The sequence below is a fragment of the Panicum virgatum genome, chromosome 7K (assembly GCF_016808335.1).
Source record: "Panicum virgatum strain AP13 chromosome 7K, P.virgatum_v5, whole genome shotgun sequence".
Lineage (NCBI taxonomy): Eukaryota > Viridiplantae > Streptophyta > Magnoliopsida > Poales > Poaceae > Panicum > Panicum virgatum.
The window spans coordinates 51,925,896-51,951,341 of record NC_053142.1 but is presented as its reverse complement, the minus strand read 5'-3'; the positions used below and the strand labels follow the sequence as shown (position 1 = coordinate 51,951,341).

Genomic DNA, 25,446 nt, shown 5'->3' with positions numbered 1-25,446 from the left:
AACACCATGACTCATGGGCCCGTGATAATTGTAGAGGGCCACCTTGGAGTAATGCACGAGATATGGTTTACGTGAAAAATTATTATACTACAGTGGACTTGCAGTTAAGTCCTGTATTGTCTCGTATCTATAGTACATCAAGAAAGTAAAAAAGAAAAAACCTCCTGCCTAGTATGCCTTTAGTTTGCATATGTTGTCCATCTGTATTCTGTAATACACCGAGTGTAATCTCAAGTAGAAGAGAACGTAAATGTACACGTACACCATCCAAGTTGAAGTCCTCGCCGAGAAAAATTCGGGTGCCCATTTCAGTATTTCTTCCAAGTTAAGTCCTAGTCGAGTCGAATTTGAATGCCCTTCTATTTTAAATTAGAAGCCTCCTGTTTTCTTCTAGGTTGCTCGAGTTTATATTTTATTGTAAGGCAGCCAGATTTTCAAACAATTGATGTGGAACTCTAGTCTAAGATTTTGTAGTCGGCTTTAGTAATAGGAATAATATTTTGCACTCGAGTCTTGCTAATTTGTTTATTGTTTCATGTCAATCACAAGGTAAGAAGGCTAAAGCTGGGAGGGCAAAAGGCAAAGCAACAGCAGGGACCCCAGGCTCCAGCAAGACACCAAAACCAAGAGGGAGGCCTTAAGGAAAACAGATCATCATCAGCTTGATCTTCAGTACTTCATCCGTGTGCTTGCTAAAAGTTGATCAGTCCGAGGAGGAGAGCTGAAGTATCTTGTGGGCATATTGCTTGCCCTGTATTTCCCAAAGTCTTTTGGTTCTCTTATTGCAATCTTTGGACTCGTAGCGTTTGGTTTTTGTTGTCCTCATCTTACGGACATGTTAGCTTGGTGGCAGTTGAACATTTAGGCGCCCCCATGCTACTGAACTGATAAGACTGCAACTATGTTGCTGTATTAAAATTTAGTATTGTGCATCCTTTCAGGGTTAAATCTTTTTTTTTTCTCTGGAAAGATGGTAATTCTGCAGGCGACGCCGCGTGAGGTGCGCAAAGCAACAATTCTGAATAGTTATCACAATGCTGGAAGTTACATGCAAATATTCAGTTCATGACAAAGCAAAATAGTGTTGTATAACAGCAGTAATTCTTCAGTAAATTATGTTATTGCTCAGTGCACACATCGGGCAGATCAATTCCAGCTGCTGTAAGTACCCTCCTCGTTGTCGGGGCGGCGAGTTTCCTGGAGAGGAATGCTCGTCAGATTAGCATTGGATTGTGATATACTAGACATATAGTCAAGGCTGATAACATGGCCTGACTGTTGCAGCCGCAAGGGTATTTGCAAGGAGCATACCACTGCTGGAGTGAAGGTGAGTGCAAGCTTGATCTCTCCGCAGTATTTCTCCTCCTTGACGACTGGGTGAACTGTCGGGGGAAGGCTGCCTTCCTGAAACACAGCCTCCAGGGGGATGCTGAAAGTTCAGAAGTACAGGTAAACAAAAAGGCTAGTCAGGCTTCAGGCGACAATCAACACCTGAAAGTTCAGAGGCATGGTCTCTGAACTGAACTTTTTGCAGAAAGTACATAGATTCCGAAAACTGTATCGCAATTCTGTACAGGAGTAAACTCGAAACTGCATAGTCTGGATATCTTGGATACTTACCTTGCTTCACCAACGAAATCATCGTTGGTGACGTCGCTGTCCATGATCTTGAGATTAAGCTGCGGGGTATCGTCAGAGACCGTGAAGATGAAGGTTTCGTTCCATTCAGGTTCACTTCCTTCTCCTGAATGAGCGAGAGTAAGATTGGCGATCAGATTGGCATCGAGTTCACTTCCGCATCACTGCATATACATCAAGTGATGCCCTCTAGCAGTAGCAGATACACAATGGAGAGGCGGGGGTATTCTCGTGAATGATAAAAGGCAAGTACCATTTGCAACGCTGCTTTTCTGCTCCTGGGTGCGGCATGTAAGGATCACGTAGGGGTCCATGTTATCTGGTGAGCATTTGCACAGAAAGAAGGGCACAAAAAAGATACACGGTTTAGTAGCATATACTACATTAGCATCAGAAGACGAGGCGTAAAACTATGGGACAGATCGATCCACATGCTTTTGGGAACTCTGAAATTGTTGCTTTTTTTCTTTTTTGCTCATGGGCATGGGAATGGACAGACCAATGTGGTCACAATGACTGAATGTAAAACACAAGCAGAGAGCTCAACATGCTGTAAGTAGCAGCCAGATGCACCCTTGATCACTTAACAGTGAACATCACGATTAATCATGGCACCTGCCACCGTGTGGCTCGCAGATCTACCTTAACCGATGATGAAACATGCATGATGCAGCAGAAATGAAGAAGATACCACACGCGTACGACTCACGCAGCGTCAAGCAACCAAGAGGGAGAGAAAGTTTCGCGATCTGGAGAAGAAGAAAATGAAGGAGAGAGGGAGAGGTTTACTGAGGAAATCGGTGTCCTCAAGGCCCTTGGCGGAGACAAGGAGAACCTCCAGCTTCCCGTGCACCATGTTTGTTGGCTCCTCCTTTCTTCCTCGATCACACAGATGCAGAGAGATTCAGAGGTTGGAAGAACTGAAGGACGATGACACTTTCCCCTTGGCAATACAGCAAGTCATGGCACATATAAAGAAAGTCTTTCAGGGCCATGTTGTCCACGGCCGGCCGGTCCCAGCTTGGCAGCTTTCAATCAATTATGCCAGTTGCCAGTCTGCATCGCACTTCTGACGATGTAACAGCCCTGGTAGGTAATTAGTGAAAATTATTACCTATTATATTAGGATGGAAAAGAAAGAAGGATTATTGGTTGCGACTTGCACGTCCGTCTAGTTGTACAACTGACCGATACTCCTATGATGACCTTCTTCTCTTGTTCTCTGCTGTAAGAAAAAGAAAAGAAAATACTCAACAGCTAGGTTTGAGCTGGATGGGCACATGACAACATGCCCGGATGCTCGCACCTAACTGCCATGCAAGTTCCTTGGGATCGCGGGAATAACGCAGGGTTTGATTGGTTGCATTGCTTGTTCTTTTTAACGATTTTTACCTGTTTTTATTTCAATACGAATTATTATTTAGAACAATTGACATGACATCTTTTGTCTTATTTAATTTTTGTGTGTGTGTGTGTGTTTGTGTGTGTGAGAGAGAGAGAGAGAGAGGAAAGTCAGGAAAGCACCGGCACACGGCACAGGTTTTGGGCTTTTTTTTTTTTTGATAGTCAGGTTTTGGGCTTCACCAACCACTGGAACGGGCCAGGCCCATAGTGTAAAAGTATCCGATGGGCCACATACGATTCTTCTGTTGCCTTTTCCTCTAATCTCAAAAAAAAAAGGAAGATAACCAGAAAAAGGAGGGCGAGGATTACGCCAATAATAATGCAAAAAAACGGAGTGGGTAGTCTTGGTGCATTGCACACGCAGGAGGAGTTATTTCCACCTCTCGCTTTTGCTTGTGCGTGGAAGCCACGGCTCTAAGCAACCCAACGGCCCATTTGAATTTGAATACTACATATTAGAGTAGTTCATCTAAAAATCATTTGAAAAATACAATACATCAACGACAGGGATTTTGAACTCAAGATTCCTCTGGCTACTACGATTTCCACGTTTCTATATTTTTTTTTTGAGTGGGATTTCCACGTTTCTATAAACCACGGTCGCTGTCGCCGTCCCGGTGGGTTCTCGTCGACGTGCCCGTGCAAATTCCGGCAAAACCAGACCACCAAACCGGCACGTTGCTGGACTTGGATGAGGCCATGACACGTGGGCCCGAAGGGGCCCATAGTCCCCAATGCCATACGCCAAGCCCACCAGGGGACTAGGGAGAGGGGGGAGAGCCCAGCTCGGTCCGCCCGTACGTCTCCATCCCTCTCTTCCTCCTCTTCCCCTTCGCCTCCGCCACGCCACCTCTCCCATCTCCCTCGCCGCCTCCGCCGTGCGGCCGATCCCTCGCCGCTTGCGCTCCCCGCGCCGTCAGCCTCCGCGACCTCCTCTCCCCGTCTCCCGGATCGCCGGCGGGTAAGCCGACCCCTCTCCCTCTCTCCCTCCCTTTCTTCCCTTGGGCATGTGCTTGTCGTCTCCAGTCTTCTCCTCCTCTACTAGAATTGCCCACCTCAACTCCGTGCTGTGCAATCGCAGAGTCCTTGTAGAATCTGGATTGCTTCGATTCCGTTCTGTCTGCTAATCTAGTCGACCACGTCGCTTACCACGGGGTTGCTTGTAATCTGCGTTGCCTTGCCCCAATTGTTAAGTTACGCATCTGCTAGACTGCTAACGTGTAGATCAATTATGACTTGTGCTGCCAGTTTTCCGTGTCCCCAGCTTCTCAGCATATTATTATTTCGTGCTCCTGTTGATATGCTGCTCTTTGTAGTTCCCTTTTCAAAACAAAACATTGGCTCTGTATGAATTCAGTGTGAACTCTCAAGAGTACAATTTTCAGAGCTGATTCGTTGCATTGCTAGGTTACTGTGGGCACACATGCGGCCATAGGTGATGACGAGCTTGCCTGAGAGGGGAGAAGCACCGCCATCCGATTCTTTGTGCGAGGAAGACACCGCAGCTGCAGTTGCCTCTTCTTCTAGCTCCCAGCACAAGGAAGATAGCAGCTCCAAGCAGTCAAAGTCCTCCATCCTATCTGGGGTCTTCACTCCCCCATTTACCATCTTTGAGGGCCAGCAGGACTCGTTGCCGGCGTGCGAGAAGAAGTCACCAAAGTCCTCCTCAGGATCCTATGGTTGGTCCAGGATTTTGAGGAGATTTGTGGGCAGCAGCTCGATGTGGCGTCTTCTGGGATGCACCAAGGTTCTGACCTCCAGTGATGTGTGGTTCCTTGGCAAATGCTACAAGGTGTCACCTGAGGAGTCGTCCAGCGACTCGGATTCCGAAAGTGGGCATGCTGCGTTTCTAGAAGATTTCTCTTCCAGGATATGGATCACTTACCGAAAAGGTTGGGCTCTTCAGGACTTCGTTTGTGGTGAAAGCTTATTTCGTGTACCCAGGTGGCTAGATATTTGACATGTTCTTATCACAGGCTTTGACGCAATATCTGATTCCAAGCTAACTAGTGATGTGAACTGGGGCTGCATGGTTAGAAGCAGTCAGATGCTGGTTGCTCAGGTAAACTTTATTTCTTTGAAAGTGTCCTTTTATTGACCAGGGATGACCACTGCAGTTGTAAGTTGTAACAGACAAGCTGTATTGGCCTTTGGGCAAAATTTTGCAGGCGCTGATTTTTCACCATCTTGGAAGGTCTTGGAGAAAGCCCCCAGAGAAGGTGAGAGATATATGACTTGAGTATTCTGAATTTCTGATCTGTTAGAGGTTTACCAATTCAAAGAAAAATGAATAAATGCTACTCAGGTATAGTAGGTGATGGAGCTCTTTTAATTCTTAATGTAGGGTTGCTTATAATGACCAAATGTTCATATGCAGCCATACAACCCAGAATATATAGGGGTCTTACACCTATTTGGTGATTCTGAAGCTTGTGCTTTCTCTATTCACAATTTACTTCAAGCTGGAAAGAGTTATGGTCTGGCTGCTGGATCATGGGTGGGGCCATATGCTATGTGCCGGGCATGGCAGACCCTTATCCGCACAAATAGAGAGCAGGCTGATGCTGTTGATGGGAAGGAAAATTTCCCTATGGCTCTTTATGTGGTTTCGGGTGATGAAGATGGTGAAAGAGGTGGAGCTCCAGTCGTGTGCATTGATGTTGCTGCTCAGCTTTGCTCTGATTTCAACAAAGGACAATCAACATGGTCACCTATACTTTTGCTAGTTCCTCTGGTTCTTGGCCTTGACAAAATTAATCCAAGGTAATCAGCAAGCTACTAATTCCATGCTTTTGGGGCCTGCATATGGATCCATGCTAGGTTATCTGAATTTAGGAGTCATCCTAAGTTAAGCTTGCCTGTACTCACTTAACTTCTGCGCTACAAAACCTGAGGACAGCGAAGTGGGCTGGGACCTACTTTTGTAAATATGACAAATATTGTGATATCATAATCCAACATGCTGGGTTGTTGTTTAGATGATTATTCTAAAGAGATGAACCAATGTTACAACCATCGAGCCATCAATTAGACTTGGTGATGAATAAAGATGCCTGTGAATAATAGTTGATATTTCTTTTGATGGATTGATACGTAATCTACTACTGTTCTAACTGTTTCGTGGCATTGAACTTTCTACCAGGTACATCCCATTACTAAAGGAGACATTTACATTTCCTCAAAGCTTGGGCATTTTAGGTGGAAGACCAGGAACATCAACTTACATTGCTGGGGTACAGGATGAGAGGGCACTCTACCTAGATCCCCATGAAGTTCAGATGGTAAAACTGCATCCTTATTTATATTTATTTAGCATGAAGGAGCATTTGTAGTTTTGTACTTCAGTAAGTAATATACTCCAAATCAAGTATGAAACAGAAGCAAAATATGACCTTTCTTGTATGTGGATGCGAATAGATTTCTAAAAGTCACAGAGATAATCAGCACCTTTCAAGATTCAACTGAGTTTCATGCTCGCACTGGAAGACAATAGTGACATTTCTATTATGCCCATTCATACTTCATAGGACAGCATCATTTGTTTATTTCTATTGGTGGCATAAACTGCACTGTTTGTCCCTGAATTTGTAAGTTTGTGCAATTGAATCCCTGAACTTGACAACTTCAGGTTCAGGTGACATGGCATTTTAGCTCACTGTAAATTGTTATTTAACTCTGCAATTATCATTAAAGAACAAAGTACTGGGCCTCTGAGTTGGTATAGAAGTATCACATGCTAACACAGTACGATCTATAATGTATGTGAATGGCATTAGTTGATATCTAAAATCACGGGTATAATTGGCACCTTTCAAGTTTCAACTGAGTTCCATCTCATTCAAAGACAATAGTGGCATGTCTATTATGCAGCCATTCATATTTCGTGGACCATTAGAATCTGGTCATTTCTATTGGAGACAAGTGTGTTGTGAGTCCTAAATTCGCCTATGAGTTATTTGTGTCCCTTGTGATCCCGAAGCAACCAGTTCAATTATACTCCTATTTCTGCATTGTCTTGCTTGCTTGGAGCGCCATTTTTTATCACTGCTCTGAAAAAATACATACATAATGGACCAATGCATTGACCAGGAAGCATGCTTTTTTGGCGATAGCAGTTGTACTAATAGTGGAATGCTCTCTACTTGTCAGGCAGTTAACATTTCACTGGATAATTTGGAGGCAGACACTTCCTCATACCACTGCAGGTACGTGCACTTTGTGAATGAAGTCTGATGAATGGAACTGCGTGCTCTTCCTTGGTTCCTCCTTTGCATGCCCAAATGATGTCTAATTCATGTGTCTGCACTTTGTGAAGTGTTGTCCGAGATTTGGCTCTAGACCAAATAGATCCATCCCTGGCTATTGGTTTTTACTGCCGTGACAAAGGTGAACTTCTGTTCCTCTCAGACGACTGTTAGGACATGTTTGAGTTTCTCTAATCTGATTACACGTCTTTATGTAGATGACTTTGATGACTTCTGTTCTCGGGCCTCTGAGTTGGTAGAGAAGGCCAATGGAGCGCCACTCTTTACTGTTGTGCAGTCAATCGAGCCATCGAAACAGATTTATAACCAAGATGGTGGGCTGGGTTGTTCAGGCAGTAGCATGGCCAACGACGATGACCTTGATGGCTCTGGTGAAGGAGAAGAAGAGTGGCAGATCCTCTGAACGGGAGGAAAACCATTGACATATTGAGTGAAAAAAAAACTTACACCGAACACGTTGTTGGAATGCCCTTGTTTGTGTGTGAATACAGGAGATTATTTGTGATCTCAGGGTGTCGTGGGACGCCAGTGTCCCATAGGAAATGTTCAAAACGCGGGCGGATGCAAAATCCCTTTGTATCGTACATACACTGGGTTTATCATGACTAAATGTTTCTATTCCATATTCTAATAACCATTTCACCACGCTGTGTTCGCTTGAACTGGTTTCTAGAGCTGCACCAGTCAAACTGTGTGCGGCTTTGGCATGCTACATATGCAATGCCAGCTGCTGCCAACAGCTCGCCATTCAAACTCAGGACGAACAATTTGATCTTCTGAACTGGTTGCTGGAGAGTTACATATGCAAACAATGTGTGTGCTGTGTGAATACTATACATTTGCATCAATAGCAAAAGTTCTTTATATATATATACTCAAGAATGCCAACAGTTGGTGAATCTTTAAGGGTCACCAGTATGTCCCAGAAGTCACTGCGAAGAAAGGCACAAAGCTGGCAAGCGAGAACGTAAGAGGGTCAAGAAAAGAACCAAGTTCATGGCATGGTCGAGCACGAGGCTGTAACCCAGAGCCAAAGAAAGGCATCCATGTCAGAGTGAAGCTGCAAGGGAACAGTCATATTGCTCCGGCATCACGCAATGGCCTGTGGCCTGATATGGGTGGCCGTGGCGTCGTTCCTCTGACGAAGCCCAACTCCCTGTCTCCCTCCCTCTTTAAAAATTGCAAGCTGCAAGCCATTCTCTCGGCACCTGATGAGAAGTGAACAAGTATCACTCTACTGGTGCTAGTAATTAAGTAGTAACTAACTCAACGCAGCTCTATAGCCACTACGATGGCGCTCCCCACCGTCGTCTTGGTCCAGATCCTCCTCCCAGTGCTGCTCGCGTTTTCTGCTATCCAAGGTAAATCATGTTACTAGCTATCCTCTTGCTGCTTGTCGAGTTCCGGCATCACGCATGGCGCGGGCTCGTATTGACAATTTGTAATTGTTCTTGTGCGCATCGGCATGCAGGCGCCGACGGCGGCGGCATCGGCGTCACCTACGGCAGGCGGGGGACGACCCTCCCGCCGCCAGCCGACGTGGCGCGGTTCCTGGCCCGCGAAACCCTCGTCGACCGCGTCAGGCTCCTGGACGCCGACCCGATGCTGTTGCAGGCCTTGGCCGGCACCGGCCTCGCCGTGGACGTGACGGTGCCCAACGGCGTGGTCCCGCGCCTCGTCAGCCTCGCCTTCGCCCGGCGGTGGGTGCGCGAGAACGTGGCGCCCTACGCGCGCGCCACCAACATCTCGCGGCTCCTCGTCGGCAACGAGGTGACCACCGAGGCCAACCGGACGCTGCTGCTGGCCCTCGCGCCGGCCATGCAGAACCTGCACACGGCGCTGGCGGCCGCGTCCCTGCACGCCCGGATCAAGGTCTCCACCACGCACTCGCTCGGGGTCCTGACCACCACGGAGCAGCCGTCCGCCGCCCGGTTCCGCGACGGCTACGACGCGGCCATCGTGAAGCCGCTCCTCCGGTTCCTCCGCGCCACGGGCGCGCCCTTCCTGGTGAACGCGTACCCGTTCTACGGGCTCACCGGCGACACGCTGGATTTCGCGCTGTTCCGGGTGAACGCCGGCGTCGTGGACCAGGGCTCCGGCCTCGTGTACACCAACATGCTCGACGCGCAGCTGGACGCCGTGCACTCGGCGATCAGGCGCCTGGGCTTCGGCGACGTGGACATCGCCGTGTCGGAGACCGGGTGGCCGTCGGCCGGGGAGGACTGGGAGGTGGGCGTGGGCGCGGACCTCGCCCGGGACTACAACAAGAACGCCATCCGGCACCTCGGGTCCGGCGTCGGCACCCCGCTCATGCCCAACCGCACCTTCGAGGTCTCCATCTTCTCCCTCTTCGACGAGAACCTCAAGCCCGGCCCTGTGTCCGAGAGGAACTTCGGCCTCTTCCGCGGCGACATGACGCCGGTCTACGACGCCGGCATCTTTACTGCTCCGGAGGTAGGAGTATCATCGATCACTAGATTAATTATATATGATTCGTTCTTCAGCAGTTCTAATTAACAATAATTATTGCTCATATACACATGCAGACCGTGGTGCCGGTGAGCACGAAAGTGACACCGGCGGCTGGCCGGCGGCAATGGTGCGTGCCCAAGCCGGGCGCGGACGAGATGATGTTGCAGGAGAACATCGACTTCGCGTGCGGGCAAGAGGGCGTCGACTGCGCGGCGATCCGGCCGGGCGGCGTCTGCTACGAGCCGGACACACTGCAGGGCCACGCGGCGTACGCTATGAACCTCTATTTCCAGTCCAATGGCCAGCACGTGTTTGACTGCGACTTTGGCCAGACCGCCGTTCTTACTTCTGCTGACCCCAGTAAGATTATATTTTGACCCTCTTTTAAGATTATTGTTAGATGAGTGGCATATCTATTCATGTCTGTTGATGCATGCTCAAAAAAAAAATCATGTCCGTGTCATCTCCAGCTCTGAAGTGAATGGCACATAATTATCTTTGTGAAATTATTATGTCTTTGATTTAACACGTGATCGAAATCTTTCATGGCAGGTTATGGAGGATGCAAATTCATGTGAAGAGGATCCGTCACATAAGAAGATATCTTGTGTTTTTGTGTTCAATGTTAGTATTCACATGCACAAAAGTTTAGTATAAAGTAGTCACAATATATGCTCTGGAAGCCATGCGCAACTTCTTGGTGCTTGCTGGTTTTTCCATCATCCAATCCACAACAAATCGAATGAAACCGCTTCGTATTTCTTTTGATGTATAACCCGAGGACACAATCAATTGTGGGCCCATTTCGCTAGTAAATGACAGAGGAGTTAATCCATTGGATAATAAAAGGAAAAAAAGAGAAAAAAACAAACTGACGTAGATATGATGGGCTAGAACACTACTACAAAAAGGAATTTTACGAGGCGCTTTGAAAGCACCTCGGAGGCGGGCAGGCTAGCAGTCCACCTCCGTTAACGATGGTAGGGCTGCCGACCTCGCAGCCGCCTTGGTTAATACATTAACCGAAACAGGCACCCTAACAAAACCGCCTCGATTAATATAGAAAAAGGTAAGTGAAGTCAAAGTCCCGGTGCTACGAGCACTTGGGCTAGCTGCTATTCTTTCGCATCGTTTTCCTTCTCGCTGAACAGCTCTTGGATCGATCGACCGAAGTGAATGTTATCGATTTGGAGTTGAGCTTGGTCGCTGGGAGTGTTCTTTGTTGACCTATATACATACGTTCTTAATGCCATATCTGTTGTGTCATGATAATATCTCCTTTTACCAAACATAAGTACACAAACAGAATGCAAAGTATGTACGAATACATGTACGCACTCCATACTCCTGCGTGCATCTCCAAGAGGCTACAAGTTGGATTGAGGTCATTAGCTCACTATAAAGTCACCATCAAGTCAAGTTGTAGTACACGTTGGGCCGGGAGGGTCGCGCAACAAATGCCATGTTTGAGAAATGCTTTTGAAAGGAATGTTCGAGAAAATTCTCAAATGGCTGTAAACATATTTCAACATGTTTTGATGGTAAAATTTGTTTCCTTTGTGTATTTCTTGAGATTTTCGGGAGTGCCTGCACTGCACACGACACGGCACACCACACCACACGTTACGTCCCGGGTACGAGCCATTTAACGTTTTGGACCTTGCTGGTTTCCTCTTTTACTTGCTCGTCCTTGTTCCTCGGGCCCCACCCACCCCGTCCGCCGTTTCGGAGTTTCCCACCAGTCTCCCCCACACCCCACAATTCCAACTCCAAGTCATCGCACCGCCCCGCCCCGCCGCATCTAGGTCACCACCTCGCCGGCGCCGACCATGGCCGGGGACTGGCAGGAGCTGGGCCAGGCGGCCGCCATCGGCCTCCTCTTCGCCTTCCTCGTCGCCAAGCTCATCTCCACCGTCATCGCCTTCAAGGAGGACAACCTCCGCATCACGCGCTCTCCTCCGGCCTCCCCCACCGCCGCCGCCTCCCGCTCCACGGCGCGCCCGGACACCCCGGGGCCCGAGGAGCCCCCGAAGCCCTCCCACGGAGGCCACGTCTCCAGCGACGGCGGCAGCGACAGCGACTGGGAGGGCGTGGAGAGCACCGAGCTCGACGAGGACTTCAGCGCCGCCTCAGCCTTCGTCGCGGCCTCCGCTGCGTCAGGCACCAGCGTCCCCGAGGAGGCTCAGCTGCGGCTCTACGGGCTCTACAAGATCGCCACCGAGGGGCCCTGCACCGCGCCGCAGCCGTCCGCGCTCAAGCTCAAGGCCCGTGCCAAGTGGTAGATTCCAATCTCATCCCCTGTCTCCCCTTGCTGAATTCCTCTTCGGATTCCCTGTATATTTGTCTCTCTGTTCACTTGTTCAGCTTTAGATTTAGTTGGGGATTCATTGACATGCTGGATAGGAAGCAAACGTAAAATGAAACTTCTATCTCTGCATAATTCAGTAGCCGTAATTGTTATGGATCAAGCTTATTTATGCGCTTATTAGCAAAATTTACTTAGATTGAGTACCCTTGCTCTGTTGTGATTTGTGTCCAGAGGTGTGTCGTCATGATCATCATGCTGCATACCTCTGCAGTTCTCAAATATATCAGTATATGAAGACGTTCCTTTGTGCATTATGTTTCGGATTATTAGCTATTACCTCAACTCATGTTTACCAGTGGTTGTTGATTTTGAATAGTCAGTTCAGTTTAACATGTATCCATTTGTGATCTCAATATGCCAGGAATGCTTGGCACAAGCTGGGTGCTATGCCTACAGAAGAAGCTATGCAGGAGTACATCACAATAGTTGATGAGCTATTCCCTAACTGGGCTGCCGGATCGAGCACGGTAAATTATATATGTCCTTATCATCCACACTCTTGCCGCAATCTGTACGGTAATCCTCATGACAGTGTTGTCTTATTCGTGACATGATTTTAGAAAAGGAAAGACGAAGATAGCATGGCTTATGCATCAGGTTCGAAGGGGCCCATGGGACCTGTGTTTAGCAGTTTGATGTATGAGGAAGACGAAGGAAACGAAGCGTAAGTGTTATTTACCTCATGTATGTCTTCTGCAGCAGTTTATTGTTAATTCTACCTTTGTGGATGCGACAAGTCATATGAAGTAAAATGACATGCTCCTTCTTTTATACTACCTGTATATGCAGAGAACTCGGTGACATCCATGTTTCCGCGAGGGAAGGAGCAACTGATGACATACTGAAGCATCTGACTGCTGGTGTGGATGTCAACGCGAGAGGTTTGTGTTTGTAAACTATGAACAATCTGATGCTTCTGTTCTCTTTATGACCATAGCTCACGCAAACATGGTTTGTTATTATGATGATTTTAGATACTGAAGGTAGAACTCCATTGCACTGGGCTGTTGACCGTGGCCATCTAAGTGCTGTTGAAGTTCTTGCAAAAGCAAATGCAGATCTGAATGCTAAGGTATATTGGAATTATTTGTATACTTATTGCATTCTTTAATTCATCGCTGATTGATTTGATGAGTAAGGGTGGAGCAATAGGAGCTAGTCATGTACAGAGGTGGACCCAGAGATTGGCAAAGGCCAGGGCTAACATGGCTAAAACAGTCCTAATCCTGTCATAATCTTGTTCCCCCCTTCATTTTTTAGTATCTGCGCACTGATTTTTGGGTCCGTGCTGCAGCCTTGGGAGCCCAGGGTCTGTCTTCACCATTGGTTTTATAGTTGAATGAAATTGATTGATTTTATTTACTTACTAAACTACAGTAAATAGAAAACCTGTTGGCTATGTTCACTTTAACCCTTGATTGCCGTCAGTAGTTTAGCCTGTCGTGCATCGTAAAGCTGCAAAGTTGAGGCACAAGCCTCTTTTGAGTCATTTTGGTGTATGCGCCTAATGAACTGAACTTAACAAACCTTTTGTGCTTTGTTCAGGATAATGAAGGACAAACGGCACTTCACTATGCTGTTGTTTGTGAAAGAGAAGACATTGCAGAATTGCTCGTCAAGCATCACGCTGATCTTGAGATCAAGGACGAGGATGGGAACACTGCACGTGACTTGTGCCCTTCAAGCTGGTCGTTTATGAACCAGGCAAACTGACAACACCGAGTGAACTGGATACGTTGACGTCTCCTGCCAAGAAACACGCTGCCCTATATTAGCTGTAACCTAAGCTCCTAGAACACTTGGTTGCGTGTTTTTTTGTGGGACATCTGGTGTATCTTCTATCCTGTATAAAGCTTGGGAAAATCAGACGAGTTGTGGACTAGATAGTCTACGTGGTGTCCTCTATGAAGCTTGGGAAATCAGATGAGTTGTTTTGTCGACCTCATCAATTCGGTTGTTAAAACTAAAGTTAATGCAGTATCAAATACTGGATGATACATGTATTGCTTTACACAGAAGAATTGTACTGATGGATTTGTGCTGAACACCAGTGGTCTGTTAGTGAAAGAAATTCCAATGATACATGTGTTTTTGGCGCTTACATGCAATGTATGCTTACTTTTGTATTGGGTTGACGAGCACAAATGAGACAATGTACTGCACTGAACATGATAGAGCACAAATCTGACATTGTATAATTCTGAACGTCAGTCAGACTAAGTGCATTTAAAGCAAGAAGAAACACGACATAAACAATTTATGGCTCGTCTAAAGTGGTACTATACTAAGTAAGAACAAAAGAAAAAAAAATCAAATCCTAAAGCTCATCACATGGACGCCCACAGCCCATTACTCAGCTATTGGACATTGTAGTAATCCGGGCCGGAGGGGTCGCTGGACGACGACGGCACATGGATGTGGCGGTTTTTTTATTTTTATATTTTTTATTTCCGTTTTTTACAAAAATATATTTTCGATTTGGAAATTTACAGAAATATACCCCGGCCGCCCGCTGCCGGGCGGCCAGGACTTGAATGCAAAAAAAAAGAAGAAAAAAATTACAGACAGGTCCCTGAGGCCGGTCGCCCGGCAGCGGGGCGGCCGGCCCCCCTAGCCGCCCGGCAGCTGGGCGGCCGGCCCCCCAGCCGTGTTTGCCCCGTCACCCCCATTTGGCTTACTAAAAATCCAGAAAAAAAGAAGAGAGAGGGAGGGAGGGAGAGGAGGGGTGAGGGAGAGGCAAAGCGGCGAAGCCCTGTCGGATTTTCAAGGCGGCGACTTTAGGTAACTAAAATTTTCTACATTTTATAAGTAGATTATGTTGTAATTTTTTTTGAAACAGTAGATTAGCAATCAGTTCAATTATTGTTAGGAGTGATTAGTGGTACATTTAGATGCAGTTACTTATAGTGATTAGCGTTGATATAGTACATTTAGTGTTAGATTTAGTATTAGAAAATACTAAAAAATTGTTAGAGAAGTATTAGAAAATAAAAAAATGTAAGATAATATTAGAAAATTGTAGAAAATGTTAGAAAATTGTAGAAAATTATAGAAAATGTTAGAAACATTTTTAGAAAATGTTAGAAAATAGTTTAGCAATCAAATTAATTATTATTAGGAGTGATTAGTGGTACATTTAGGTGTAGTTACTGATACTGATTAGTGTTGATATAGTATATTAGCAATCTGATTGCTCACTTGTGATTGCCAGGCTCAACACCATGGCATCCTCAGGATCCACGTAAATTCCATGGAATAAGGTGACGGAAACAGTCCCCCAAGGAGTCCAGGTGCCTATGTGTTTTTGAGGATCCTTGTGCAAACTAATGAAATCAAGGGTTTTGGGGGACGACTTTGGCAAGAGATTCTTCATGTGCGAGAATTACGAGTACGACCCGCCCAAGCATTACGGCAAGAACCGAGCAAAGGTACTACAAAACACTATCAGAGTTTGTCACTTTCTGATCTAGTAATGACTTCTAACATGATTTGGGGAAAGACTCCACCGCCTCTATGTGATTTCGTGCAGTGGTTAGACACCGATCACTCTCAGCAGGATAAGGACCACGTGGAGCGTCAAGCAAGGTGGGCTGCACAAAGGTGGCAACGAATGCTGCATGAAGAACAGATGGAGGAGAAGTGCAAGAAAAACCAGGAAGACATTCAGAAGAGGATTGCAGAAGTGGAACGTCAGAAAGCAGAGGAACGTGAAGCTGACAGGGAGAGGAAGCGAGAGAGGGCCCGCTGTGCTAAGGAAGCAGGGTCTGAAGCTATTAGGAAGGGAAAATATCCCCGGTGCACTCAGTAAAGTACCACCATGTAATCCCGGCATTTTAAATTTCCTAAGGCATGTTTGGTTTACTCACAACACGAGGTTATCGTGTTGCACATGCCATGGTTTTCATTGTTCAAGTATCTAGTAGTACGAACGCCTTAGGCCTCTACTTTGTAATCGTAGTATTGTTTACAAAACTGTATTGCAAACCGAAAATTTATGATTCGTAACTACCCTTCTATTTTCAGGACAATTTCCAATTTTTCCAGTGAGATATGAATTTTGAGTTACCATTCTCTTCTGTGTTCTTGGATTGTTCTTCCAACCATCATATATATATAATCAGGGAGCGTACAGTGGAAACTCTATTAAATGCATGAACACTTCTCATCTTGTAAAAGCGGAGTCTTTGATTTTTCTTTTCATAATTCGTCAAGGAGAGTTGAAAAGTACAGAACAACTCAAATAAAACAAAACACATAACAATTCAAATAAAGCAAAACACAGAACAATTCAAATCAAGCAAAACACAGAACAATTCAAACACAACAATACCTTCGTAATATTACATGCTACAATCTGGTGCAAATACATATCCATACATAATGAAATGTAATTATCACATACAGGTCGGAATACATATCCATACATCTAGTTCAAATACATATGCACACATAACGAAATCTAGACGCGACGGGCTCCAAACTCCGGAGGCAATCCATAGGTGGGATTTCCAGAAGGTCCAACTTCAGCACCAGCATTATCTTCTTGCATTTTAGGGCACTTCTTGTAAGTGTGACCATCTGCTCCACACAGGTTGCATCTTTTTTTCTTCTTTCCTGCCTCAGACTCATCCATTCCGTTACGGATACGAAGTGTATGCCGTCGACCTACCCCTCTCCTAGCATCTGGATTGGAAATGTACATTGGAGAGATATTTGGTGTAGTGAATGATCCCAGACTGCCTATACCATATATCTCATGGCCCCAATTGTGCACAGCGGTTTCTTTTCTGTAATATTGTGAAACAAAAACCCCAGGATCCAACCCAGATTCTGAACATGCCGCAATGACATGGGAGCATGGGAAGTGAAGAAGTTGTGGCTTCTTGCATCTGCAAAAAACCTTGCCTTCTGGCGTTATCAAGCAATCCTGAACGACCCTTTGTCTGCGGACACCCTGCCCTGTCCTGTCCTTGCACGAAACCTCAAACCTTTGATCCTTTGTGCCCATAGAGACCACTCTGTGATATTGAGCCTTTTCAATCTTTTCTTTCATGTAGTTAGTGACCCTATTACAAAAAGTCACACCTGGATCATCAAGTAAGACAATAGTTGCCTGGTACCGCTCTCTGAAATATCTTGTGCATCCGTATATGATGAATTCAACTATGCCAACAAGAGGAAATCCACGAACACGACGCATTACCATATTGTAACACTCTGCGTGGTTGGTTGTCTCGATACCATATCGACGACCACCAGTGCCGTATAGAATTGACCACTTCTCCTTAGGTGCATCCTTAATCCACTGTGTGAAAGGTCCGCCGCCGGAACGTCTCCTGCTGGAGGTTGAGGTCTGTTCCTTTAGCAGCTCGGCGCACATGTTATCTAGTATCTGCCACAATGCATCAAACTTCCGCTGCTGATTCTGAGTGCACAATCTCTTGAACAAATTCATAAGTTCCTTATTCTTGAAGCGCTCAAAAAAATTTGCACCCATATGCCTTATGCACCACCTACTCACAACATCTGGCCATAGAGGAGGCTGTCCTCGACTTCCTTCATGTAGTTGCCTTATTGCTGCTAGAAGACCAGCATGTCTGTCACTGATGAGGCAAACATCAGGCCTTCCAGCAACAACGTGAATCTTCACACGTTCAAGGAACCAGTACCAGCTCTCTGTGTTCTCATTCTCAACAAAAGCAAAGGCGATGGGAACCACCTGCTTGTTGCAATCAACTCCAATTGCTGTCAGTATTGTCCCCTTATATCTTTCTGTCAAGAATGTGGCGTCAATACATAGAACAAGAAGATAATACATGAATGCCCTCACACATGCACCAAGGCAGAAGAAAGCACGAAGCAGAAACCCAGGTCTCCCATCTAAACTCGGTACAATGTAGGTATCAGCCGCGCTTCCAGGATTTCTCTGCACAATTATTGACAGCATGTGAGGCAAGTTATCATATGATGCCTCATATGTGCCAAATCTCATCTCAAACACCTTTTGTTTTGCCCGCCAAGCCTTTGCATAGCTGATTTTGTATTGAAAACGGTCGTCGATGTCCCTCATTATCAATTTTGGCTTATAATCAATTTTGTCCAGAATCACCCCATATATCTTCTTAGCAACAAAAGTGGATGTGATGTTACGGTGAGTTTGGGCAACAGTTAATCTACATGTATGTGATGTAACAATTGAACACTCCCAGTGTGTCTTGTACTTGCCCTTGTAGGCATGTACTCGCCATGTACAATCGCCATGTACAATCGTCATTGACACACTTCACCTCATATTCTTTGCTGCTAGACTTGACAACTCTGAATTTCTTCCTCAACGATATAGCCCAAAGCTTCACAGTATCTTTCACAGCTTCAATGCTAGGATATTTTGCCCCCTGCACGACCTCATTCTCTCTGTATTCGTACTCATTACTCCTAATATCCTGTATCACTGGATTTCCAAAACCCTTGCCTCTCCATTCACATAGCAACGGGTAGTCCTCATCGTCTGATGAGTCCCCACATTCTTCCATCATTCGAGCCTCTTGGTCTTCATTTTGTACAGTTTCCACAATTTCAGGTATCCGCTCACCCTCATCAGCTAAACCTTGCAGCTCAGGTTGAATGGCATGCACGTTCTGATCTTTTTTTTCTCCTACCTGATCAGCTATACCTTGCGGCTCAAGTTCTGTGACATGCATGTTCTGATCTTCATTTTCTTGTTTTACTGCTTGGTTCATATGAGATGATGTACTTGTTGATCCTTCACCGAAATGGCCTGCTTTCTGGTGAATCTGAATTAGTATTGCAAGAGGCCACCCGCGGTCAAGAGCTGCTTGCATGTAAGTCCGCCATTCTTCGGTGTTTGCTATAAGCATCAACTCCCAGAAATCCCCTTCAGTTCCCCAATTTGTCATAGTCTGAACGGTTAGGAAATGAGTCTTTGGATTCACATTGAATATCTCGTGAAACCATTTGCGTATGGAACCAAAACTCCTCTCTAAGGGTTTATCTATTCCGCACTCTCTTCGTTCAAAAGCTGATAGATCTACTCCATACGCATCATGAGAAATATATCCGTCACCATAATGAACTTGAAAACGAAACTTGCTCGACATATCTGGACACAGAATCATGATATTAAATTGATTGCTAATCTACTGTTTCAACAAAAATAATTACAACAAAAATAATTACTCGACATATCTGGACACACAATCATGCTATTTGTAAAGCTAGAAGAATTTTGGTTACCTGCAGTCGCCGGCTCGAAAATCCGGCAGGGCTTCGCCTCTCTCCCTCCCTCTCTCTTTTTTCTTTGTTTCTGGAATTGTAGTGATGCAAATGAGGGGTGGGGGGACCAGCCAACCTTTATATAGGGGTGGTAGAGCCGGCCGCCCAGCTGCCGGGTGGCCAGGGGGGCCGGCCGCCCCGCTGCCGGGCGACCGGCCCCAAGGACCTGTCTGCAATTTTTTCTTCTTTTTTTTGCGTTCAAGTCCCTGCCGCCCGGCAACCGGGCGCCCAGGTCCCGGCCGCTCGGCAGCGGGGCGGCCGGGGTATATTTCTGTAAATTTCCAAATCGAAAATATATTTTTGTAAAAAACGGAAATAAAAAATATAAAAATAAAAAAACGGCCATGGATGTGGCCCCATTTTTCTTTCTTTCTTTGGGTGTGGCCTGCAGCAAGTGCAAGGCTAGGCCCGTCGGCGCTTTGTGTTGTTGGGCTAATGCGTGGGCTGTTGGGCCTGACTATTTCCCCCAATCAAACCAAGTGCTTCATGTGATAGAGAAGGCAGCAATTTCTTGACAAATTTTGCTAAAAAAAAGCAATTTCTTGACAAATTGAAGATGGTGGAAGTCCGCCCAAAAGAAAGAAAAAAAATAGAGGAAATGAGAAGGACGCTGCCAGCGCTGGTCCTGCCCTGTCGGCCTCACATGGAGCAGCTAGCTCAAGCTGTGCGTACCTGCGTGGTGGGCTCAGGATCTCAGGCACACTTTGTCCGATCCCGTCAAAGTTGCCATGATACAAAGCATGGCTTAGCTCAAGTAAAAACGACTGCGGCCGTGTTTGGTTGCAGGGTCAAAAAATTTTCACCCTACTTTGACCACTATTACGAGTATTAAATAAAGTCTAATTATAAAACCATCTCCACAACTCTCCGTGTAAATCGCGAGACGAATTTAATGAGGTCTTTGATCGCGTGATTAGAGGATGATTACTGTAGCATCACTGTAGCAAATCATCAATTAATTATCGTCGTTAGATTCATCGCGAAAAGTTACACCGTCCTTGAAAAAGTGGGTGCTGAGCATGTGAACGCTGTACAGTACATTTTCCTCTCTCAGCGGCAGTCAGGAGTCCTGACAGAGAGCAGAAGCAGACCAAAAAGTGGCCACCTCTCTCTCTCTTCACTTTTCACAAGGGCAAGCAGGAAAGAGCCAAAATCTCTCTCTCTTCACACCACTTCCCTGCTGAGGCGGCAGCTGCTGCTCTCGGCCTCCGCTCCCCACACTCGCTCACGCCAAATCCACAGCGCCCAATCCAAATCCAATCGAGCAACCGAGGAGCCAGCAGCGAGCAAGCGAGGAGAGCGACAACGGGAGGCGGCGGAATGGGAGGGCCCCTCGGCGCGATCATCGGCCGGTACCCTTCGGCGGCCGCCGGCGGGGACGACGAGCTGGGAGGCGGCGGCGGCCCCGGCGCCGGCATTATACGCCACAACCGCAGGTGCCGCGACATCGCCTTCCTCGTCATCTTTGCTGCCTTCTGGGTTGCCATGATCGTCAACTCCAGCTTCGGATTCAACCAGGGCAACCCACTCAGGTACCGATTCGCCTCCTCCCTCTTCATTCCTCTCAGGATCTCTTCTCGCCCGCTCTTCTAGCTTCTTCATTCCGCCTTCCTTTGCTGGGTTAGGCCGCCCGATGTGTCAGATGCCTGCTTTTTTCAAGTGCGTCAGGACCAATTTCGGTGGGATTAAACGAAAATTTCGGTCTCCACAAGGAAATATTTTTTTTGGACGAAAATGACTGCAAGAAGAAAAAGTTAGTTACTTACTATTTTTTTTTGTTACTCCATGGGAGCACAACAAGCGAGCTTCTGTTAATGACTGCTGATGATTCTTTTTTAATTTTCGGAAAGAGGTTGGCTTGCTCATGATTTTACCAAACGGATCTTGCTTGCTAATGGAATACGATATGCCAATGCGTAGCGAATCTTGTTTTGCTGCAGTATTCCAACCGGTTGGGTAAAGAATGACGCATCTTTAGCTTTGAAGAGTAAAAAAAAAAGTGAGCCTGTATGTAGTGCTTATAAAAGAGCTGTCTGGTGGTCCTCGGAATTGCATTCCCTACCGAAACCCTAGCAGAACAGTTTAAAAGGATTGTGCTCTTATAGGCTAAAAGTAGACGAAAGCGAATCCTCCCTCCTCATAAATACACTTTTCAGGGTAAAAAAAAAATCAGGTCTGTTGATTTATGAGTGTACGTGCATCCTTCAGATTGCTACCATTTGACTACCGCCATCCTATTTTGATATTTTAGGTGCAGATGCAGAAACTATATTTTGTACTGGTCGTCTTTATCTGTGGAGCCAACTCTTGCTGATATCTGTTTGGTTGCTGGAGCTCCCACTACATTAGCTAAGACTTGGTCATATTTAGCTGAAAGCAGCTCCATGCCCTATCAAATGAGTTTGGTTGACTGCCCTAACAAGGATTGATCAATATTATTATGCTCTGCATCTGCATCGGTTGAGCAAAGATGACATCTTGTGCTTTAATTACGCAGGCTGACTTATGAACTGGACTACAAAGGGAACATTTGTGGCGACAAGCACGGTGACCCAAATTTGCACGAGCTGGATGTTAGATATTGGATGAATCCGAACCAGGTCTACCAAAGTGGACTCAAGAACAGCAAGGTTAACCTGGCTGATGCCAAAGCAATCTGCCTGATGGAGTGCCCAAATCCAGCAGTAGATGGATTGAACTTTATTTGTGATTACCCAGAAGGGGATATTCGTCTCTCTGTTGATGATTGGATCAATAGGGACTACGACTATTTTGAGTTTCTCACACCAGACATGAGAAATAGCTCACTTCAGCTCCAAGGTCCATGCTACCCAGTCATATTTCCAACTGTAAATGGTAATATTTATTCTGCTGTCATTTTGTGCTGCCTTTTGAACACAACGACTAATCAGTGTGGCTTGGGTTATCATTCAATAAACTCAAAATTTGAGATAATAAGTCATTCAAATTCTTCTTATCCTTCAGTCTATTGGAGCTGCCAATTTATTGCACGGGCATCCAATGTCTCTTTGAAGCACTGGCAGCAGATGGGTGGTGTCAGCATTGATGAAAATATTCTCATTGATAAAACAGTCCACAAGGCCATCGATTCAAGGTCTGCTGTATTAAAGGTTTGTAGACTTCCTGGCATCATTTTGTTGGTGCCCTAGTCTATTTTATGTTCACAAAAATTTCCTGAATCGTAATGGAAGTAAGTGGCATTGCTTTATCCTGAATTTTCGTTAAACTATGCACATAATGTTCTTCCTTGAAAGAAAGATTATTATGAGACCAAGTCATCAATGATTATTGCAAAAAGTAATTGGTACTTGGGACCATCTTTAGGATGGACCTGCTAACAATTGATAGTTAGTTTGTTGTATTTAAAGAAATTCCTGTTGCAACCTAATGTATATAGCATATTACTGTCTTTAATTCTTTTATCTTCTGACTGCAGAGATACATTGCAGACATTGGGAAATCGTGGCCCGTATTTATTGTTTGTGGTGGAATCCTCCCTGTTTTCTTGTCAGTGATCTGGTTGCTTATGATTCGTTATTTCGTTGCTGCCATGACTTGGGTAACAGTAGTCCTCTTCAATGGCCTTGTTATATCTGTAACAATGTTTTGCTACATTAAAGGTACAATTCATTATTCCAGTTCCTAGTTAGTAGGTACCTTTGCACAAAGGAAGTTTCATATTTCACATTGCACATGTCTGATTTATGGATCACTACTTCTAACTGGCTGCACACACATTCAGCTGGCTGGATAGGCAATGACCCTTTAACTGTTGTCATTGGTGAAAGCGATCCATATGTTCACATAAGTGGGCGGGTAAGTAAATCCATTCGAATAAATCTATTACAAGTTAAATATTCTCCTTGAAACCTGATAGTCCTGTTCTTTCCAGGAAATAAGCCACCTTCATACTGTTACAATTTTCATGACAGCAGTGATGATCATTGCTTTCCTGTCCTCAATAGCTATTGTCCGCCGTATACTGATAGCAACGCCTGTGTTAAAGGTAAGTCAATAGCTGTGAATGCCACCTCTGTTGTGAATGCGGTACTAGCTAATATCTCTTAAACACTAACCATGATACATGGTTTCAGGTTGCTGCAAAGGTCATTGGTGAAGTTCAGGCACTCATAGTTTTTCCGCTTGTGCCATTCTTTATCCTTGCTATATTTTATATGTTCTGGTTTGCTGCAACTCTCCACCTCTTCAGCTCAGGTCAAGTCATACGCAACGATTGCAATATTGATTGCTGTTCATATGATCTGAAGTTGGGCAAAGTAAATTGTGACAACTGTTGTGGTTATAGCATCCATTACACCCCTCATATTAGCATTGCCATTCTATTCCACTTATTTGGCTGCTACTGGGCGACTCAATTCTTTCTCGCATGCTCTTCAACTGTGATCGCGGGATCAGTTGCTTCTTACTACTGGGCGCGTGGTGAAATATCGGTAAGTGTTTTGAAGTCCATAGTTTAGCTGGATTGGCTCGCATAAAAACTTCTCTGCATTCAGGGTTTTCTTTTCTCCGTCTTAGTTGGTGTATTCTCCCTTACTGACCATTCAAGCGACTTCGATGCAGCATGATATACCATTTCTCACTGTAGTCTCTTCACTGAAGCGGCTGATGCGCTACAGCCTTGGATCTGTTGCTCTGGGTTCACTTGTTGTATCAGTTGTTGAGTGGGTCCGTTTTATACTAGAATGTCTTCGTCGCAAGTTGAAGTTTGTTGGTTCTGCTCGGGAAAGCTGCTTTGGGAAAGCGACATCTTCGTCTTCTGAATGCTGCCTAGGCTGCATAGACTGGACCCTCAAGTCAGTAAATCGGAATGCCTACATAATGGTGAGTATAGAGCTTTCTTGTGGATTGCAATAGCCCCCCCCCCCCCTCCCGAATTCGGCTATCAACTTATCATTTTGCTAACTTTGTGGGGCTTGTTCAGTTCAGTCCCTTCACAGACTAAAAGCTCTTAATGCAAATTGCCCATAGATGTGCTTGATTTATAGCTCAAAATTTGTTTCAATGCAGTTGTTCAAACCCATTATGCCAATGCTGTATCATCTATAAGTTTTGACTTCACAGCACCAATGCTTGTATTGTATGTGAAAGCATATGCTGCACATGTTGAATTATTCTTGTATAAGACTGACAAAGCTTGTGCATTTCATTTTCTGCTGCAGATTGCCATTACTGGGAAGGGTTTCCACAAAGCTTCTGTTCTCGCAACTGGATTGATAATGAAGAATATACTGCGTATTGGAAAAGTCAATGTCATAGGAGATGTGATCCTCTTCCTAGGAAAACTGTGTGTGAGCCTTTTTTGTGCACTTTTTGCCTTTCTGATGTTGGACACTCACAAGTACAAATCTGCGCACAACAAGATATCATCTCCACTGATCCCTGTACTGGTGAGAATTTCAACCTTATTTTGTTGATTCAAGTTCTCGCTTCTCGGACTGTCCGATTTCATTTCCATTGCTAAAATCTGAAGCTAACTGCATTCTGATGATACACTGATACTGCAGGTAACATGGGCCCTTGGTTACATAGTTGCCAAGCTCTTCTTTGCAGTGGTTGAGATGTCAATCGACACCATAATCCTCTCCTTCTGCCAGGACGCTGAAGAGCACCAAGGGAATGCGCAGTACGCGCCCCCTCTTCTGATGGAAACTCTGGATGAACAGAGTGATCTGCAAAGACTAACTTTGGATCAAGGACCATGATTTCCTCTAGGGTTTGTCCTTGGTACTAGACCTTAAAAATGGAAACTTGGTAGCAGCCTAATGTAATGATTTATTTTCCAGTTCTCTTGGCTTGTGGGGAGAGGTTCGCCGTTTTGCACTCTGCTTTCTTCTACAAGTCTGAGCCTGACAAGTTGTCGTGGCCTAATTGGCAACTGTAGGAACCTTATCTAATATATGTACCTACCATTGCTGATACAGTATTAGCTGTTAGTGAAGGAGGTTTGAAATCTGTGATCAGTAT

The 25,446-nt window shown here is 45.5% G+C and overlaps 5 protein-coding genes across 5 annotated transcripts; 4 read left to right on the top strand and 1 right to left on the bottom strand.

Annotated features, from left to right (window-relative positions):
- Window positions 1-998: 998 nt before the first annotated feature.
- On the bottom strand, window positions 999-2,604 carry LOC120642147 (16 kDa phloem protein 2-like). The gene is made up of 5 exons (XM_039918561.1): window positions 2,428-2,604; window positions 1,892-1,957; window positions 1,621-1,744; window positions 1,312-1,429; window positions 999-1,197 (listed from the first exon to the last, which is right to left on the bottom strand). The coding sequence occupies exons 1-5, from the start codon at window positions 2,492-2,494 to the stop codon at window positions 1,147-1,149; spliced, it is 426 nt and encodes a 141-aa protein (XP_039774495.1). The 5' UTR covers window positions 2,495-2,604; the 3' UTR covers window positions 999-1,146.
- A 1,191-nt stretch (window positions 2,605-3,795) lies between these two features.
- LOC120642145 (cysteine protease ATG4B-like) lies at window positions 3,796-7,952 on the top strand. Its single transcript, XM_039918559.1, has 9 exons — window positions 3,796-4,003; window positions 4,450-4,934; window positions 5,019-5,104; window positions 5,211-5,261; window positions 5,420-5,805; window positions 6,185-6,323; window positions 7,192-7,247; window positions 7,358-7,428; window positions 7,505-7,952. The coding sequence occupies exons 2-9, from the start codon at window positions 4,481-4,483 to the stop codon at window positions 7,708-7,710; spliced, it is 1,449 nt and encodes a 482-aa protein (XP_039774493.1). The 5' UTR covers window positions 3,796-4,003; window positions 4,450-4,480; the 3' UTR covers window positions 7,711-7,952.
- A 273-nt stretch (window positions 7,953-8,225) lies between these two features.
- Window positions 8,226-10,554, top strand: LOC120642146 (glucan endo-1,3-beta-glucosidase-like). The gene is made up of 4 exons (XM_039918560.1): window positions 8,226-8,668; window positions 8,779-9,761; window positions 9,854-10,139; window positions 10,332-10,554. Exons 1-4 carry the CDS (start codon window positions 8,599-8,601, stop codon window positions 10,355-10,357), a joined length of 1,365 nt encoding a protein of 454 aa, XP_039774494.1. The 5' UTR covers window positions 8,226-8,598; the 3' UTR covers window positions 10,358-10,554.
- Window positions 10,555-11,490: 936 nt separating this feature from the next.
- LOC120642144 (acyl-CoA-binding domain-containing protein 4-like) lies at window positions 11,491-14,248 on the top strand. The gene is made up of 6 exons (XM_039918558.1): window positions 11,491-12,057; window positions 12,509-12,614; window positions 12,708-12,811; window positions 12,937-13,028; window positions 13,122-13,219; window positions 13,693-14,248. The coding sequence occupies exons 1-6, from the start codon at window positions 11,609-11,611 to the stop codon at window positions 13,858-13,860; spliced, it is 1,017 nt and encodes a 338-aa protein (XP_039774492.1). The 5' UTR covers window positions 11,491-11,608; the 3' UTR covers window positions 13,861-14,248.
- Window positions 14,249-20,626: 6,378 nt separating this feature from the next.
- On the top strand, window positions 20,627-25,442 carry LOC120642142 (choline transporter protein 1-like). The gene is made up of 10 exons (XM_039918555.1): window positions 20,627-20,972; window positions 21,938-22,296; window positions 22,426-22,571; window positions 22,898-23,081; window positions 23,204-23,277; window positions 23,354-23,467; window positions 23,556-23,912; window positions 24,043-24,303; window positions 24,642-24,869; window positions 24,987-25,442. Exons 1-10 carry the CDS (start codon window positions 20,761-20,763, stop codon window positions 25,182-25,184), a joined length of 2,133 nt encoding a protein of 710 aa, XP_039774489.1. The 5' UTR covers window positions 20,627-20,760; the 3' UTR covers window positions 25,185-25,442.
- Window positions 25,443-25,446: the final 4 nt, after the last annotated feature.